Source organism: Ostrea edulis, chromosome 6 (genome assembly GCF_947568905.1).
Source record: "Ostrea edulis chromosome 6, xbOstEdul1.1, whole genome shotgun sequence".
Taxonomy (NCBI): Eukaryota; Metazoa; Mollusca; class Bivalvia; order Ostreida; family Ostreidae; genus Ostrea; species Ostrea edulis.
In genome coordinates this window covers 69674750-69693519 of record NC_079169.1, presented here as the reverse complement: position 1 = coordinate 69693519, position 18770 = coordinate 69674750, and the positions used below count along the sequence as shown (strand labels likewise).

At 36.9% G+C, this 18770-nt stretch overlaps 1 protein-coding gene across 4 annotated transcripts; it reads right to left on the bottom strand.

The window, feature by feature from the left end:
* Window positions 1–1718: 1718 nt before the first annotated feature.
* LOC125646202 (metallophosphoesterase domain-containing protein 1-like) lies at window positions 1719–18314 on the bottom strand. 4 transcript variants are annotated; one of them, XR_008795991.1, is made up of 7 exons: window positions 17935–18302; window positions 17334–17630; window positions 15432–15660; window positions 8682–8800; window positions 7839–7963; window positions 2646–2835; window positions 1719–1958 (listed from the first exon to the last, which is right to left on the bottom strand). XR_008795991.1 is itself a non-coding variant. In XM_048872381.2 (7 exons), exons 2-6 carry the CDS (start codon window positions 17611–17613, stop codon window positions 2681–2683), a joined length of 894 nt encoding a protein of 297 aa, XP_048728338.2. In that variant the 5' UTR covers window positions 17614–17630; window positions 17935–18314; the 3' UTR covers window positions 1719–1958; window positions 2646–2680. The 4 variants fall into 4 exon arrangements, 3 of the variants coding, with proteins under 3 accessions (XP_048728338.2, XP_048728339.2, XP_055996612.1); XM_048872381.2 differs by having other exon boundaries at window positions 7839–7949; window positions 17935–18314; XM_048872382.2 differs by lacking the exon at window positions 8682–8800 and having other exon boundaries at window positions 17935–18293.
* Window positions 18315–18770: the final 456 nt, after the last annotated feature.

Below are 18770 nucleotides of genomic sequence, written 5' to 3'. Positions count from 1 at the left end.
CATGAATTTTCATTCATGACCTGAGTAAACACGTTTCTGAGTCAAATTTATGTCTTTTGTTATGTTAGTGGTAAATTACACACATATAACCTAGTGATCCTTATCAAATTTTGAGTAGTATATATTTGTTAAAACAAAATTAAAGACTTAATGTTTTAAATAGTGCAATTTTTTTGGTATACATTTATATTTTATCAACAACTCACTAGCAACAAAAATTTTACAAATGAGATTGCATATGGTTCTAAATATATACATGTGATTCTACACACAACATCTATCACGTTACATGAAAATGATTAACAAAATTAACACGTTTTAATTGCTTATTCCGATTTTCCCGCTATGTTGGATTTGCATTAGTCTAACGAAACAAGCCGCTGTCAGACTGAGAAACTGTAGATCACCCTCCTTCATTGACAAACAGTGTACTGTGTGCGAGTTTAATGTGTTTGGATTCTATACGAAAAGCATTCACCCGTAGAATTCCTTTTCTCCTATTTCTCGAAAGTGTGGCTGTAGTTGACCAGTTTGATAATGTAAGAAGATAGCTAATCTTATACAGATATACTGTAAATATCAATACTTTTAAATCATCATCAAAGGAACAGTGTCTCTATCATAAACCGCTGGTATCACAGCTTGGAATCTGAAAGTACGTGTATGTACTTGTTTTCGGGAAATACTTTGACTGGCACGAAAAACACTATAAAATAAGAATTCCTCTATTTGGCATGTCCAGTGTTTGCCCAGCTCTCTGTTTTGTATTGCTTATGGGAGTTATGAGATTGACCACTGTTTGTTATCTTCGCCTTTCATCAGCAAGTTCGCTTCCATCAATAGGATTTTTTTTCTTTCACACTGACACCACATAATAGTTTAATGTCTATCACAATGGTATCAGCCGTTAAGGAGATTTCTGATAATGGTGTAGTGTTGGAAATTTAAAGTTTGCTTCACGTAGCCATAAATTGTAATTTTCGTGTAAAATGTCTGATAAATATAAATTGAAACCTCAGAGAGACTCAAATTCACAATCTACATGTTTAGATAGTCAGGTTATTGTCTAAGTCACTGAGCTAGCAAGACAGATGATGAATTTAAAAACAAAAATTTATTCAGTCAGGTTTTATTTTTCCATAAATAAGAAACTCGATCCCCTTTTACAAATCACGACGATCTTTAAATTCTGTAGGCAATGTGAAAGTTTTGACCATAGACCGATTTAACATACTCATGAAAGGTGAAGATAACGAACAGTGATTAATCTCATAACTCCTATAAGAAATAAAAAATAAAGAGTTGGGCAAACACGGACACCTGGATACACCAGAGGTGGGATCAGGTGCCTATGAGCAGTAAGCATCCCCTGTCGACTGGTCACACCCGCCGTGAGCCCTATATCCTGATCAGGAAAACGGAGTTATCCGTAGTCAAAATCAATGTGCCAAGAACAGCCTAACAATCGGTATGAAACACGTCAGACAGCATATTGCCCAATGATAGGTTGTATTGACGAACTAGATCGTTATAACGACCATATGACGTTCATTTCTTGTTTGTTAATATTTTTTGTTCAAAGGAACTGAATTTTCTCGTGTACTTTTAAAATAAGGAACGGCATATCATGATGACAATAAGCTATAGAGCTGTAGCTCTCTGAGAAGACCCACCCCTTATAAAACTTTCCATTTACGGCGCAGAAAAAATGCACACAGTTGAAGCTTTATATTGCTACTTTATTGCATCGCCGTCTCATGAATTTAATAACAAAAGTGTCCCAACATATTTCCCCACTATCCTTGTGTCCAAATGTACCTTCAAATATTCAGTATAGCTCCATACGACACGAAAACTCACAGGTTCAAATAATTTCGTTGGTTGATTTGTTCCAATATTTTCTTATAGAGCTACGGTTCTACACCTAGAGAACAACATGTTCTAACACCACGAGATTTCTGAAAAAACAGTAAAACTAAAGTGACTAAAAATTGTTACATGATAAGAAACAGTTTACAATTTACAAATTGACCCTTAGAGTATTATTTTTTCTCTCTATAAAATTGAATATGCTTAAAATATGCACAAAAATGTAATAATGATTGGTAGAAAAAAATAAGACAAAAGCAAAATATATCCGTGGACTGTGGTAGCAAAATATTTGTTGTAACAAAAAAAATAATGAAATACTACAAATACGTTTTGTACTTCCTTTCGGATTTTCTTTCTCTCTCTCTCCCTTCTCTCTCTTTGCACTCGATTTTATTCAAAACATTTTCAATATGGCTGTGGGAGCAAAACATTTGTTGTAACAAAAAAATAAATAATGAAATACTACAGACACATTTTGTACTTCCTTTCGGATTTTCTTTCTCTCTTTTCCTTCTCTCTCTTTGCACTCGATTTTATTCAAAACATTTTCAATATGAAATACAAGAAAAAGCAACCAAAACAAATATAAATACACGTAGATAATTTTTTAGAGAACTATCACAGCCTATGATTAATTTCCGAACATGGTAAATATTCAATGAACATGGTAATCAATTTTATACATATTCATGTACAATGTAACACATTGTCTCAGAATATTTGGTTTGTTGAAAAAGGACCGGACTATATATTCCTGATAATTTTGAACAAACCTTCATGAAAATACGAGTAAGAATGGATGTCACTATCAGAAATCTTTGTCCATGTACAAAAGCTCTTCTTTATTATGTCCCTCTGGAATGGCATAGTCAAACACAATTGGTGGGTTTGTGGCTTGATATTTCTTGTTACAGATTGAGGCATTTATAAACACTGTATATCCATCTGAGGTCACTCCATACCCTGGAACAACGATATATCAGGTTTATTCTATAATATAGATAGATATACGATATAACGATAAAATATGTCAAATTATCGGTAGGAACAGATAGAGATACGATATAAACGCTAAATGTGTCAAATTATCAACAGATAGATATACGATATAAACGGTAAATGTGTCAAATTATCGGCAACAATCAGCTACATGTCTTCGCATCTAATTTTAATACATTTGACATTCATTCCATTCATTCAGAAAATAAGATATCACTCAAATTTACAGAGATATCTTTTATTTTAAGAGATATCTCGTTAATTTAAGATATATCTCTTTAAGTTAATGTATAAGTTAAGACGTTAATTCCACTTTAAAGAGATATCTTTGTAAGACAGATATATCTCTTTTACCTTACGTTGAAAGATATCTTGTGTTAGATAGACTTCTCTTTATAGTAAGAGATATCTCTTTCATTTTTATATGTATCTCTTTCATCTAAAATATCGTCGACTGCCCTATTTCGGTGACTGACCAGAATCGGTGACCTTTTGTTTACGTGTTCACGTTGTCGTTTCCGGTTGTAGATTGCGCCATCAATTTTGCTGTAGTGTTTGCAAACATATTATATATAGAGTATGTCTTCATTTTTCCCCCGAAAACTAACCACCAGAAGAAGAGTATGCAAACAATCAACACGAGCACCCCAAAAATAAGCGCATTTACTTATTACTTTTTCAAGCAAACCTTCAAATTGATATAAAGTATACCAAAAGTCTAAAATTCTACACTATGTTATTTTATTCATTGACGTTTAGTTTCACATTCCTCCTGTATATACGTTTAACAGTTACAAATTTTTGGCATACTTATACCAACAATGATCACCGAAATAAGTGACGTCACCGTTTTAGGACCACAAAGTGACATGTTTTTTGTTACGAAAATATATTCAATTAACGTACCAATGGAGTTGGAATTTTTGGATGAAAGTAAAGGAATTTAATTACTTTAATGGTAGGAGTATTCTTTATTTATTTAATCCAAGTCTTTAATGAGAAAATCGCGGTTTATCACTGAGGTCACCGAAACTGGTCAGTCGACGATATATCTCTATAACTTACACGTATTATAAGAATTTACATGATATATCTTTAAAAATAAAAGATATGTACATTGTATTTTAAGTGGCCACAGGAGATACATGTATATCTCTTAAGTTACGAATATATCTCCTTTGTATTTTAATTCTGGTTGAATGCACACGTAATGGTCTCCAAAATGAAAGTCCATCAAAATCATTCAAAGATTCACAGAAGGGGGAATATAAATAGAAATATCATATGGACCCATGATAACTTGACAATACTAGTAAGTGATAATGAACTCGCCAGATACAACATTCACATCTTTGCCATATGTGAGGGAAGGCTTGCTGGAGAGGGCAAACTCTGCAAAAGAGGTAGAGGCTACACCTTTTGGTCCGGACGTGGACCCAACGAGAGAAAGGAGGTTGGAGTTGGATTCGTAGTGAAGTTATCCATCGTTGATAAGATGACTGGCCAACGAAAAGGAGTGAATGGTCGCCTCATGACGATAGTGAATGGTCGCCTCATGACGATGCGACTCCCCCTGTCTCGCGGACAAAATTTGCCACCATTGCCAGCGCCTATGCTCCCACCATGACAAACTCAGACGAGGTTAAAGACAATTCTTATGAAGACCTGAACATTGTCATCACCTATGTCTCCAGCACAGATAAGCTCATACTTCTTGGTGACTTTAATGCGAGAGTTGGCTGAGACACCACCACCTGGGAAGGCGTGATCGGAAAGTATGGGGTTGACAACTTACAACAGCAACGGTCTAATACTCCTAAAGACCTGAGCGGAGCATGACCTCTTGATCACCAACACTATCTTCCACCTCCCTACCCGCAACAGGACATCTTAGATGCACCCAAGACCCAAACACTGATATTTTATTGACTATGTAATCGTCAGGAAGAGGGACAAGCAGGATGTACGAGTCACGACGGCCATGTGCAGTGCAGAATGATGGAGAGACTACCGACTCATTGTCTCTAAAGTCAAACTCCATGTTAAGCCCAAGAGAAGTCCTCGGGGCGTGTAACCATCAAAACGGCCAAACATCAATAAGTTTAAGATCGTCGACGTCATGCAGTCTTTTGCTGAAACCCTAAAACCCGCCTGGAGTCTGCCGCGTTGAATGTTCTAGACGTTGAAGCAGTATGGATATGACGTACAACGCATCCATGGAGTGTCTTGGACCCGTTATCAGGAAACACAAGGACTGGCTCGACGTGAACTGCACAGAAATTCAACAGCTGATAGAAGAGAAACGCCGGGTCTACAAGGCACGCAACAACGACCCAAAATCAACAGCAAAGAAAGATTCACTAAGGAACGTGCGCAGCATCATTCAGCGAAAATTCGCGAGATGCAGAACTTCTGACTAAGCAAACAAGCTGATGAAATTCAGGGCTTTACAGACATGAATGAGATGATGAATTTCTATGACGGTCTGAAAGAAGTATACTGCCCTACCTAATAGTGCACTTCGCCACTCCTTCGTACAGTTGGAGTAACACTGATCACAGACAGGGAGAAAATCCTCAAGAGATGGTCACAAAATTTTGACAGCGTGCTTAACCGCTCGTTCACTATCAACGATGAAGCCATTGATCAGCTACCTCATATTCCGATCGATGAGACGCTGGATGCCTACCCAACCTTAAAAGAGACTACACAAGCAATAAGTCATATGTCCATGGTGTCGTATTATCGGGGAAACTCCATCAACCCTTCCAGCTTGTATGACAACATGAGACAGTTCCACATGACTTCAAAAACGCATCCATTGTGCACCTTAACAAAAGTAAAGGAAACCGCCGGGTATGTGACAATCACCGTGGATACCAGCTCTCCATTGCAGGCAAAATCTTGGCAGAGTTTTTTAAAAATTAAATCATCTCATCGCCCACGTTGAACAAGGCCTCTTACCTGAAAGTCAGTGCGCCTTCCTGAAAGGCCGCGGAACTACCGACATGGTGTTTGCCGCTAGACAGCCGCAAGAGGACTATCAGGAACAAAACGCCGAATTGTACTCCACCTATGTCGATTTGACAAAAACCTTTGATATTGTTAGCAGAGAAGGTCTGTGGAAAAGCATGGCGAAGTTTGGTTGTCCCAGGAAATTCATCTCTATTGTACGTCAACTTCACGATGGAATGCTGGCTGGAGTCCAAGATAACGGGGAAACTTCTGCACTGATTCTCAACTGATTAGATATGCTAGAACTTGTTCTCCGTATGGTCATTTTTTAAATCGAGGCAAGCTACTGACAAACAAGGTGATGGTGCAGCGATTTCAACAATCTTGATTGAAGTCAGCAATTTGCAAATTTTATGGTCGTTACAACGATCTAGTTCGTCAATACAACCTATCATTGGGTCAAATGCTGTCTGACGTGTTTCATACTGATTGTTAGGCCGTTCTTGGCACACTAATTTTGACTACGGATAACTCGGTTTTTCTGATCAGGATATAGGGTTCACGGCGGGTGTGACCGGTCGACAGGGGATGCTTACTCCTCCTAAGCACCTGATCGCACCTCTGGTGTGTCCAGGGTTCCGTGTTTGCCCACCTCTCTATTTTGTATTGCTTATAAGAGTTATGAAATTGATCACTGTTCGTTATCTTCACCTGTCTGAACCATTCTCAATATCCAACGAAGTGAAACAGGGCTGTATGCTTGCTCCCACCCTGTTCAGCATGATGTTCTACCTGACTGATGCATTTAAGGACTCAGACATTGGAATTGGTATCAAATACCGAACAGTCGGACCTGGCTTCAAGCAAAAACTAAGGATACAACTGACACCATCAATAAACTCCTGTTCGCCGATGACTGCTCCCTCAACTCTGCATCAAAAGCTGTCATACAGCGCAGTGTTCACAAGTTCCCTGACGCCTGCAACAACTTCGGCTTGACAATCAGTACGAAGAAGACTGAAGTGATGCGTTCTAACGATTTCGTTTACCAAAACAATCTATCATTGGGTCAAATGCTGTCTGACGTGTTTCATACCGATTGTTAGGCCGTTCTTGGTACACTGATTTTGACTACAGATAATTCCGTTTATCTGATCAAGATATAGGGCTCATGGTGGGTGTGACCGGTCGACAGGGGATGCTTATTCCTTCCAGGCACCTGATCCCACCTCTGGCATATCCAGGGGTCCGTGTTTGCCCAACTTTCTATTTTGTATTGCTTATAGGAAAACAGTGATCAATCTCAGAACTCCTATAAGCAATAAGAAATAGAGAACTGGACAAACACGGACCCCTGGACACACCAGAGGTGGGATCAGGTGCCTAGTAGGAGTAAGCATCTCCAGTTGACCGGTCACACCCACCGTGAGCCATATACTAGTATCTTGATCAGGTAAACGGAATTATTCATTGTCAAAATCAGTGTGCCAAGAAGGGCCTAACAATCGGTATGAAACAAGCAGACAGCATTTGACCTAATGATAAGTTGTATTGGCAAACTAGATAGTTATAACGACCAAATAATTTGCTGAAAATCAGTACGCGATATCTTTTTAACTTTCAGAGAGATCCCTCTTTTACACAACAAAAGACGGAGATATCTCTAAATGTTAAGAGATATCTGTATGTGAAGGGGATATCTTCATAGGTTAAAAAGATGTTTCTCTAGCTTTAAGAAAAATCTCTTTACTCTTAAGAGATGTCTCTCTTTGTTAAAGAGATATTTCTCCAACTCAGAGAAAGATATATATCTTTTTTAAATAGATACTAAAACGGTTTACCACATGTCTCATTTCAGCATTTCATGGTATAGTATCGTAGGTACATTCTCTCATGGGTGAAGAAAGAGGAAAATATAAGTAATTTTAATCAATAGGCCAACTATGAACGAGTCTCTTCGTGAATCGTGTTGTAAAACTAGCCTCTTTCTTCATGATTTAAAATAGTCTTACCCTCATGAATATGTCCAAACACATGATACTTTGGTTTAACTCGCTTTTGTACTGTATTGAGGAGTTCCACACAGCCTGAATTGTTGTCACCTCCCGATATATCACCGTGTCCTGACAAACAAAACCTGAATCAATCAAGAGTTTGCATATATATACAACTGATCCGATTTTCTATATCTGTACAGTCCCATTTAGAGGCGAGATCAAAGGCTTGATGGAGGATAAAAATCAGAATTCAAGTAGTTTGAAGTGGTTGTAAAACGTCCTATCAGTTTCTGTTTTTCGCCATCATTTACAAAGTTTTGGAAAGAATGAAACTTTTTAATGCGCGTTTAAAGTGACATTTGAAAACTACACGTGCAGTTTCATTTGTGAAGAGTATCATTAGTACTTGTACTTTTAGAATAAAGGACCTGAATCAAAATTCATTCTTTATAGTTTTAAGGGGCGAGAGTGCAGATGAAAATTATGTGAATATAGTTTTTGTCATACTTTTAATCTTGCCCCTTATGTACAATTGCTCCATCTTCTAGACTATATGAAGAATAAAAATGTAAATGAGTACTAAACTTTCAACACCTTGCAAATATAAAGGAAAAGCGATACAGGTTTTGGTTAATATCATGATATAGATTCATGTCGCCAATGTAATATTTATCTTATATGGCATATGAGAAGGATGGTTTAAAAAGATCACAAGGCAGATACGTTTCCGTGGAAATACTAGTAAATGTAACCCAAAGGTGGGAATTACTGGAATTCTTTTATTCTAGTCTAAACCAACTTTTTCATGCTCCTAGAACACTTTACTGCTTTATTCTTGAGCGTGTTACGGTGTCTTACCACAAGGAGGGGTATGGGAAATTAATATATCAATATCACTTGGCATTTGGTCCCAACACTTCTTTATTTCCTGTCCTCTATGGCATTGAAACCCCATCCTAGTGACATGTCTGGGTGACCTGCAAGGTCAATGTGTGAAGAGGAAAATCATCATTAAATTCATCATTGCATTATTTTTCCTAATTCTTCCTATAGCCTCGAATGAAGCTATGACATATATCCACGTTTCCTGTTCTGCCAAGTGGACGCACAAGGAGTGCCTACTAATTTAACCCCAATCCAGCAAAATCAAGATCTTATGAACAGATGCAATAATTCAAAATGTAAGCATGAAAATTGATGATAATTATCAAAAGTGTCTCGTACAAGGACAATGCAAGTACCATCAGAAGGCAAACCGTGCTAATTGTTTTACAACATAAAAATATCTACGTTATTTAACTTGTATTTCGAGGATAAATAAATACTGGAAGCATGGGCTTTGATTGGCTTATATGAGATAATTTCAGTATGATTGACTTCTATGAGGTAATGTTTGGCTTCTGTTGGGTATTTTTGTATGGTGGTTTTCTATTGGACAATTCCTGTATGATAGGTTTCTCTGTATAAGTGGCTTCTGTAGGGTAATTTCTGTATAATGGGTTTCCATTGGGTAATTTCTGAATGATGGGTTTAATTGGGTAATTTATGTACGATGGGTTTCAATTAGGTATTTTCTCTATGATGGTTTTCTATTGGGCAATTTCTGTATGATAGGTTTTTATTGGGCAATTTCTTTATGTGTTTCTATTGAGTAATTTCTGCATGATGGGTTTCTATTGGATAATTTCTGTATGATGGGTTTCTATAGGATAATTTCTGTATGATGAGTTTCTATTGGATAATTTCTGTATGATGGATTTCTATTGGATAATTTCTGTATGATTGGTTTCTATTGGGCAATTTCTGTATGACTGACTTCTGTGGGGTAATTTTGTATGATGGGTTTCTATACAGTAATTTCTGTAGGCTGTCTTTATATAACAAGATACATGTATGACGTTTACTGTATATAACTGATAAGTACACGGTTTGCTTTCGTCACATACTCCTATAGGAGTTATGAGATCGATCACTGTTCGTTATCTTCACCTTTCATACTGATGTATGCGCTAAACAATCCATGTATCACTACAGTCTTTGTAGAAATGTAGGAAAACACAACATTCACAAAAAACTCTGGATATGTCAGTCTACAGTGTTTTCCTCTGATATAACGAACAGTCATCAATCTCATAAACCTTATAAACAAGAGGCCCAAGGGCCTAGAATCACTCTTCTGATAAATTGTACAACCCCACCATTTCTATTCTTAGCCTCTTAGTATTCTAAATCTTTAGTTAAATCATAAGAATTCAAAAAAAGTAGGTCAATGTGACCTACTTTTTGGTTTACACATTTTGAGAACCCAAGAAATATCAACTGACAAAGTTTGATGATTTTAATCCAATTAGTATCTGAATATTGAAATATAGCTGTCAAATTCCAATCGTAGGTCATGGTGACCTACTTTTTGGTCAGCGAACTCCGAACATGCAAGACCCATCAACTAACAAAGTTTGATGACTTTAGGTCAAATAGTATCTGAAGTATATAAATATAGCCGTCAAATTCCAAAAGTAGGTCAAGGTGACCTACTTTTTGGTCGACACACTCCGTAGACTCAAGATGCATCAACTGTCAAAGTTTGATGATTGTAGGTCAATTAGTGACCGAAATATATAAATATAACTGTCAAATGCCAAAAGTAGGTCACAGTGACCTACTTTTTGGTCGATACACTCCGAAGACTCAAGATGCATCAACTGACAAAGTTTGATGATTGTAGGTCAAATAGTGTCTGAAATATAGTAATTTAGCTGTCAAATACCAAAAGTAGGTCACGGTGACCTACTTTTTGGTCGACACAAACCGAAGACTGAAGACGCATCAACTGACCAAGTTTGATGATCCTAGGTTTTATAGTGCCCAAAATATGCATCTAAAATTGAAAATGTGAAATTTGAATATCTGCAAAATTCAAAAAGTAGGTCACTGTGACCTACTTTTTTTATAAATATGTTTCAAGGCCTCAAGATGCATCAACTTACAAGATTTGATGATTCTAAACCTCTCAGTATTTGAAATAACAACTTAAAATATATCTATAAATGATAAGCCATAAAATTCAGAAAGTAGGTCACGGTGACCTATTTTTCAGTTGACGCATTTCAAGGTCCCATGATTCACCAACTGACAAGTTTTGATGATCATAGGCTTCAAAGTGTCCAAGATATGCATCAAAATTAATTTTAAAATAAATACCTGCAAAATTCAAAAAGTAGGTCACCGTGACCTACTTTTGAGACAACTTGACACAAGGTCCTAAGATGCATCAACTGTCAAAATTTGATGATCCTAGTCCTTATACTAAGCAAAATATCATAGTGGCATATAGGCCCGACGGGCCGGGTGTTTATTGATTTGTGTATTGTGATAAAATTGGATGTATGAATATATGTACACATGCCACTATAATAAATAAAATTACTTACTTACTTACTTATAATGACTAAAATATCAAAGATTTAAGGAAATAAAAATTTAGGTCAACTTTGAAGTGACCTTGAGACCACGCCCTTTGCCCCAGGGTAATGCCTTGAACAATTTTTAATCTACAACATATCCTCATCCTTATGTGTAAGTTTGGTGATAATCTGCCCAGTGGTTCTTGAGAAGAAGATTTTTTAGCAACCACTACTTTTGTTTGTATTTTCCTGATTATCTCCCCTTGTTAAAGGGTCACATCCCTCTATTTAGTATGTATGAAAGCCCTTGGGCCAATGATACCCTGTAACAAATTTGAAAAAAAATTGGCCAAGGGGTTCTTGAGTTATAGCCCTTTTTCTAAAAAGTTTACGCACACCGCACACCGCACAAATGGCCATAGCATTAGCTCTTTGAGCCTTCGGCTCAGAAGAGCTAAAAATATAGAATTGAGTCGGGAACACAGACCCCCAGTAACACCAGAGGTTGGATCAGAGGCCTTGGAGAAGTAAGCATCCTCTGTTGACCGTTCACACTTGCCGTGAGCGTCTGCTTTAAGCAAGTAAATGGAATAATCTGTACTCAAAATCAGTATGTAAAGAACGGCCTACAATTGGTATGTAACACGTCAGAAGGCATTCAACCTAATGAATATTGAATATTTTCAACGTCCCTCTCGAGAATATCTCACTCATATGGAGACGCCACCACTGCCGGTGAAGGGCTGCAAAATTTAGGCCTATGCTCGGCGCTTATGGCATTGAGCAGGGATGGATCTTTATCGTGCCACATCTGCTGTGACACGGGGCCTCGTTTTTTTGCGGTCTCATCCGATGGACCGCCCCATTTAGTCGTCTCTTACGACAAGCAAGGGGTACTGAGGACCTATTTTAACCCGGATCCCCACGACCTAATGACAAGTTCTATTTGCAAAAATGATCTTGATAAGGACCGTGCAATTTGCACAATGCTGACTCCTAATGACACTATTGAAACACCTGTAACACCAATTAATTTGCCGGTAACCTTCCTTGGTTGAAATGTTGATCATATGCAGAACATGCTCAGGAATGCCGAATCATTGAAAGACATATCCACCATATGCAGATAATAATGGAATATTGCTACATATATATGAGAAGTTGACGGTGGAGAAGCTGAAGTTATCCCGTTTCACAAAAAGTAGAGGTGCTACTTTGCTATTACCGTTTATTAAATCTTCTAAATATGAAGCAGGTGGGGAGGACTCTGGTGTCTTTTTATTTCGAGTTATCTGGGATATATCGAATTGATATATGGATGAAAATAAATATTGTTAATTATAGATACAACGTTGTCGATGTATCGAAATGTCGAGTTGAAGGCCACATTAAGATATTTCTTTTAAAAGCTTATGAAGGAGCACAATTTCTGTCCACCTGAATTTCAACAGACTGTTGAAAAACCAGTTCTCCAAAGACTACATAGATATTGTCAATGAGGAACCCCAGCATGGTTTACTATCAGTTTCATAGTATCGATGCGTAGAATCAGACTGGTGTTTTACCAATAAGCGTTTTGGGTGACTGAGCACAATATTCCTGAGTTTCATTTTTATTGAAGAAACTGCTAGCTATGATGTCAAAAAGCCTAGTTTTTGAATAATTTTATCGTTGGCAATGGTGGTTTAAAGTGTTGAAAAGTTGTAAGTTTTAATACTGTTGATTTGGGAAAACATGAAATGTGAAGATAACGAACAGTGATCAATCTAATAACTCCTATAAACAATACAAAATAGAGAGTTGTGCATAAACGGACCCCTGGACATATCTGAGGTGGATTCAGTTGCTTAGGAGGAGTAAGCATCCCCTGTCGACCGGTCACACCCGCCGTGAGCCCTTTATCTTGATCAGGTAAACGGAGTTATTCGTAGTCAAAATCAGTGTGCCAAGAATGGCCTAACAATTGGCATGAAACACGTCAGACAGCATTTGACTCAATAGTAGGTTGTATTGGCAAACGACCATAGAATTTGCAAAATGCTGACTTTAAACGAGACTGTTGAAATTCCTGCACCATCAATTTGTTTGTCAGTAGCCTGCCTCGATTTAAAAACTGACCATCGCAGAACAAGCTCTTGTGTATAAAATCAGTTGAGAGATATAAACACCATATGCAGGTGATAATGGAATATTTCTACATAAATATGGGAAGTTGACAATGGAGAAGCTGAAATCATAACGTTTGTCATAAAGTTGAGTTGTTAGTTTGCCGTTAATATCTACTTTCAATAAAATATCTAAGTATGAAACAGAAGTGGACGACTTCAGTGATTTCAGTTTTACTAAAAATTCTCTGGAATTCTTGAGATTCATATTTGATTTATACACCACTTCTCGTACATGTCGTGGCACAGTACGTCTAATGGCTCTCCTTCATAGCAGTTAATAGTTTCGTGAGTATTAAAGAAAGGGCCTTGGTAGAATATTTATTTGATCCTATAACTATCTTTCTGTGTTAGGGTTTTTGTAAAGCTTTAGAATTCAGTATAGTTGTGGTAACTGAAATTTGATCCATTGACTGAGATATCAAACGTGTTTACAACTGAACTACTTACAACTCAATCGTGATTTTGAAGATTTTCGTCTTTTTTAAGGGGAACATTGACAACAAACGTGTGACCCTGGATATTTAAAGTGCATATATTTCTCAATCTAATTAAAATTAGATGTTAGATCCGCTCACATACAGCGAGTATGTGAGCGGATCTAACATCTAATTTTAATTAGAATGATACATTTCTGTGAGAATAATTCTTTCTCAACAAATTCTTTCAATGACCAGAATCCAGTCCCTTGCAAAAACGTCAAAACGTGTTTGAAACCTGGTAAATAATATTTTAAAACGGCAGCGTTATTCTAAAATTCGGGTTCAATGTTTGTGGGTAGACATTCTTGCAGCACATTGTCGTTGTACATAACAGCATCTCAAACATTTCATTTCGCCCAAATGTAAGTCAGAGCACCCTTTAGACTCAAGGACCAGGCAGTTTCTTATCCAGCTAGGGAACATGAAGATTGCACATGCAGGGCTCGATTATTTCAAATTCAATACATTGCATTAGACAATACAGCATTCCACAATAAATTTGCAAAGGCTATTTCACCACTATAACAATGATATGGATTTGTTTTTAATTCTTTATCTTAAAATAACAGAAATATCTTCGACGAACTACACTTTGATGCTCTTCAGTAATGCAATTATCATATGCATGATTATCTACAATGTATACTCTGTGCTATCTGAATGGCATTGGGTTGATGAATATCATTTTCCACATGGACTACTATCGTAAAATCAAATATTATCTGCCAAACCTTTACCTAGTGTCTTAATGCTCAGAAGTCAATTTTCAATCCTGTGCATGCAAAACAGCAGCAAATTATAGAATTAATGAGATAATATTTTCAAGATATCGACTATTTTAGAACAAATGAAGATAACGAATAGTGATCAATCTAATAACTCCTATAAAGAATGCAAATTTTAGAGGAGGGCAAACAAAGACCCGTGGATATACAGATTGTACCAGAGGTGGGATCAAGTGCCTATGAGGAGTAAGCAACCCCTTTTTACTGGTTACACCTGCCAAGAGCCCTATATCTTGATCGTGTAAACGGAGTAATCCGTACTTAAAATCAGTACATGTACGTAAAGAACGGTCTAACAATTGATAAGAAACACGTCAGACAGCATTCAATCCAATGGTATCTTGTATTTACAAATTATATCATTACAAAGACCATACAATTCGCGAAATACTGACTTTAAATGAGATATTGAAACCCCTGTTACATCTACTTGTTTGTCAGAATCTTGTCTCTATTAAAGTTTTATCACAAGCAGAACATGCTCTCTTGTGTTGAATCAGTTGAGAGATATAAACACCATATGCAAGTGATTAATGGAATAGAACTTTCGACTTCTACAGAATCTCTGAACAGCAGCCTGATTCGATCCTAAAAATGTTTGTCTCCTCAGTCCACTTACTTACAATTCAAATATTTGTTGTTTTCCAAACATTTTAAAAGAAAGACAACACATAACCTGATAAAACACTAGGATTTAAAGACATTTCAGCCTTGAAAAGTTCAACCCTTGTCCATGAAAATTTCACCAACTTGTGTATTATTTTGTACTTACCAGGGAGAACCGTAGATCTTAATTCCACATATACTGACAGAGGAATCTTGTAGGTACACAGCATGGCTTAACATCTGCTTGACAGACTTTATTCCTTTAGATTTAAGGTGTGTCTTAATATCAGATTTTGAAATTCCAAAAGACTCCATGTTTAATTGACTGAGGTCATCATCTAAGGTTAAATCGTGGTTCCCAGCAATCACCACCTTTACTTTATATGGAAGATAACCTGGAGTAAATAAAAATAGAGATATATTTGATTAATCTAGGAGGATGTAGATCACAAAAAATGAAGAAAAATTAAAGAAAAATAGATGTATATAATTACTTAAAAGTGACAAACAAAACTTAAGAGAGGCTGATGGGCCCTGTCAATAACCTCAGGATCACGTGATGTAGAACATGAAGACGCGTTGTGTGTATGAAAGGTGAAGATAACAAACAGTGATCAATCTCATAATTCCTATAAGCAATACAAAATAGATAGTTAGGCATACACGAACCCCTGGACACACCAGAGGTGGGATCAGGTGCCTAGGAAGAGTAAGCATCCCCTGTCGACGGTCACACCCACCGTGAGCCCTATATCCTGATCAGGTAAACGGAGTTATCCATAGTCAAAATCAGTGTGCCAAGAACGGCCTAACAATCGGTATAATACAAGTATTCTTCTTTATACTCTGACAGTTGGATGTACTTAAGGTAAAAAAAAAAAGGGGGGGGGGGGAGGAGAGGATGTTTTCATTTTTCTGAAAGTGATTGTAAGCAATCTTGTGACAAGTATAAGCCATTACCGGTAATAGCTCTAACCAAACATTTCTTTTTTAGTTTAACCCATGCTCATTTTATTCGTAAATATCTATAACCACTACATGTACATTTTGAAATAGTATTCAGAAAAGGATTAGTGTTAATTAGTCACCTTGACCTTGGTCGCATGATTTTCATTCACAGTCATGACATTTTCCAGTCATAAGCATGCACTTTTTGTGCGAAGTATGAGCTAAATGTTCAGAAGTAAAGAGCTAGTGTATTTTCAGTTCGTAGGCCTTAGAGCCTGACTCTGAACCCGGAAACACTAAACTAGGGATTGTAAATTTCACAATTCTGGTATAGAGTTCTAAAGCTCCATATTCAAGAGTAAAGAATATTCAAACATATTTAAATTACTGCATAAGTCTTTTCTCTATATCATCTTTAAAGATCCACCTTGCAACCTGAATTTCACAATTTTCAGGCCTATACCTCAATTTTGATGCATCTATTCACCTGATTTGTTTCCTGAATGGTCAGGAGTAGTGCAAATTTTCATAATTAATGAATTTTCACTTCACTACATGATCCATATAACCCCACCTGGGAGTTGAACCTCTGACCCAGGGACTAATATGAATTTCATAATTTCAATAGAGGCATGGTGCTCATTATAACGACATGTATGTATCTAGTTTATTTCCTAGAGGTTCAGGAATAGAGGATTTTTAAACATTTAATGTAATTTTACCACATGATCCATATAGACCTACAACATGTGTTCTGGTGATTGAACCCTCCTCTAGGGGTCATGAATTTCACAATTTCGGTAAAACCTCTCATGCTTAATATAACTACATGTATTCACCCTATCTGTTGTTTATAAGTTTTGCTATTTCTGTTTTAGAGGTTTCATCCCTACCCCTAGCCAGGGTCCTTAAAGAGTGAGGACCATGCAATTTACAATCTGCATGTATGTTTCAGCCCCTACCCCAAAAGATGTTCTACGGCAATTATATGATGACAATTTGCCTTGTAGCTTCTTAGAAGTAAAAAAATAATCAAAAGTTGATGACAGAAGATGATGGAGAGGCCGCATGAATAGCAAAAGGTCACGTGGACTCAGGTGACCTAATGAAAAAGAAATACCTAAGTATGAATCAAATTTTTCAATTTCTTTCATCTGTCCTCTCATAGTAAAGTCACCGGCGTGGAGCAGTACGTCTCCCGGAGGCATGCATAATGGTGACCTCTCAATCTTTCCATGAGTGTCAGATATACATACAAAGCGAATTTTGTCTTCTGTTATAGGGGTGCTGGGGTCTAGGTGGGGGCCCTTAATGTACTGCTGGTGGACACGAATCCCCTCCCAGGCCCTGGACGGCATTTCTGTGTCCTCGTCTATCTCAATTTTCTCTTTTCCTGACATTCTGCTGATATCTTCATCTAAAAATATTTTGAACGAATTGAACCACCTCTCTCTCTCTCTCTCTCTCTCTCTCTCTCTCTCATAATCTCTTTGCATGGATACTCATGGTTGACTTAATCCGATTCTGTTGTCGAATTTTCCTTAAATTGACACAAGACATATAACAGCTTCAGCAGGTATTTGCTAACGGGGCTAGCTAATGAACTGTATATAAATATTTTTCTCTTCAGAATTTGACAGCTCTTTTTAATTGATAGGAGATAGATAACGAACTGTCAAATACTAAATCGAGAATGATGAACTAGGAAAAGTTATGCTTACCTATGATAAAAGAAATCTCTAAGAAATCGTGTAAGTAAATAAAAGGTTTATCGTGCCGTCATGTTTTTCTTCATCTGTGTACACGATCGCAACTTCTCGGGCCTTTCCTACAAGTTCGGAAAATACACCTCGTATGTATGTTACGACCACCGGATGTAAGAAAGTACGAAAATGCATTAAATGTATGCTTCCATCCACTTTGTAAGTCATTATGATTATCGTCATGTTCCAAACTTACGGTAGAGAGATATCATTGTTTCTGGAAATGTTTAATGTAAAGTAGAGAGAATATTTTTAATGGTTGTATTTATGGGGTTTATCGTAATATATTCGAGGTTGTTATTCCGTTTGTTAAAGAGACCCGAGAAGTTACGATTTATGTTTACATGCTGCTGGTCACTATGACACGAAACCCGCAATGACAGACGTGCAAATATTTTATTTCCGAAACTTGTCATCTGAATATTTACAATGCAGAGGATCATTTTCAGGGTAACAAAAGGAGATACCTATACAGGGGAGAGCAATTTTCCGAAAGAAAGAAGTCACATTTTTATATCAAGGATCTTTAATTATTTTCTGTCGTAGGCCTACATACATGAATATTAAATTATTCAAACCTATAATTTCTTATCTACATTATTGAAATTAACCTTCAAAGTTTGCCTAAACGGCATTTCCCCCATTTTAGCACCGATTTTGACATGAATTTTGGCTTTGATGGCCTTCAAAGCATGCCTGCCCTTACGATTTTTAAAAAAAATATATTTTAAGGTAACTCCATACTCGCAGTTTTATCTGATACAAGTTCATATGTGTATTTATTTCCATTCATT

Bases quoted from the DNA above. Each gene is read 5' to 3' on its own strand.
- LOC125646202 (XM_048872381.2), bottom strand. From the start codon at position 17,613: ATGTCAGGAAAAGAGAAAATTGAGATAGACGAGGACACAGAAATGCCG. The intron at 15,661-17,333 runs GTATTTCTTTTT...TATTTACTCCAG, and splicing joins AAAATTTGATTCATACTTAG to GTTATCTTCCATATAAAGTA. The intron at 2,836-7,838 runs GTAAGACTATTT...TCGTTGTTCCAG, and splicing joins GTTTGGACATATTCATGAGG to GGTATGGAGTGACCTCAGAT.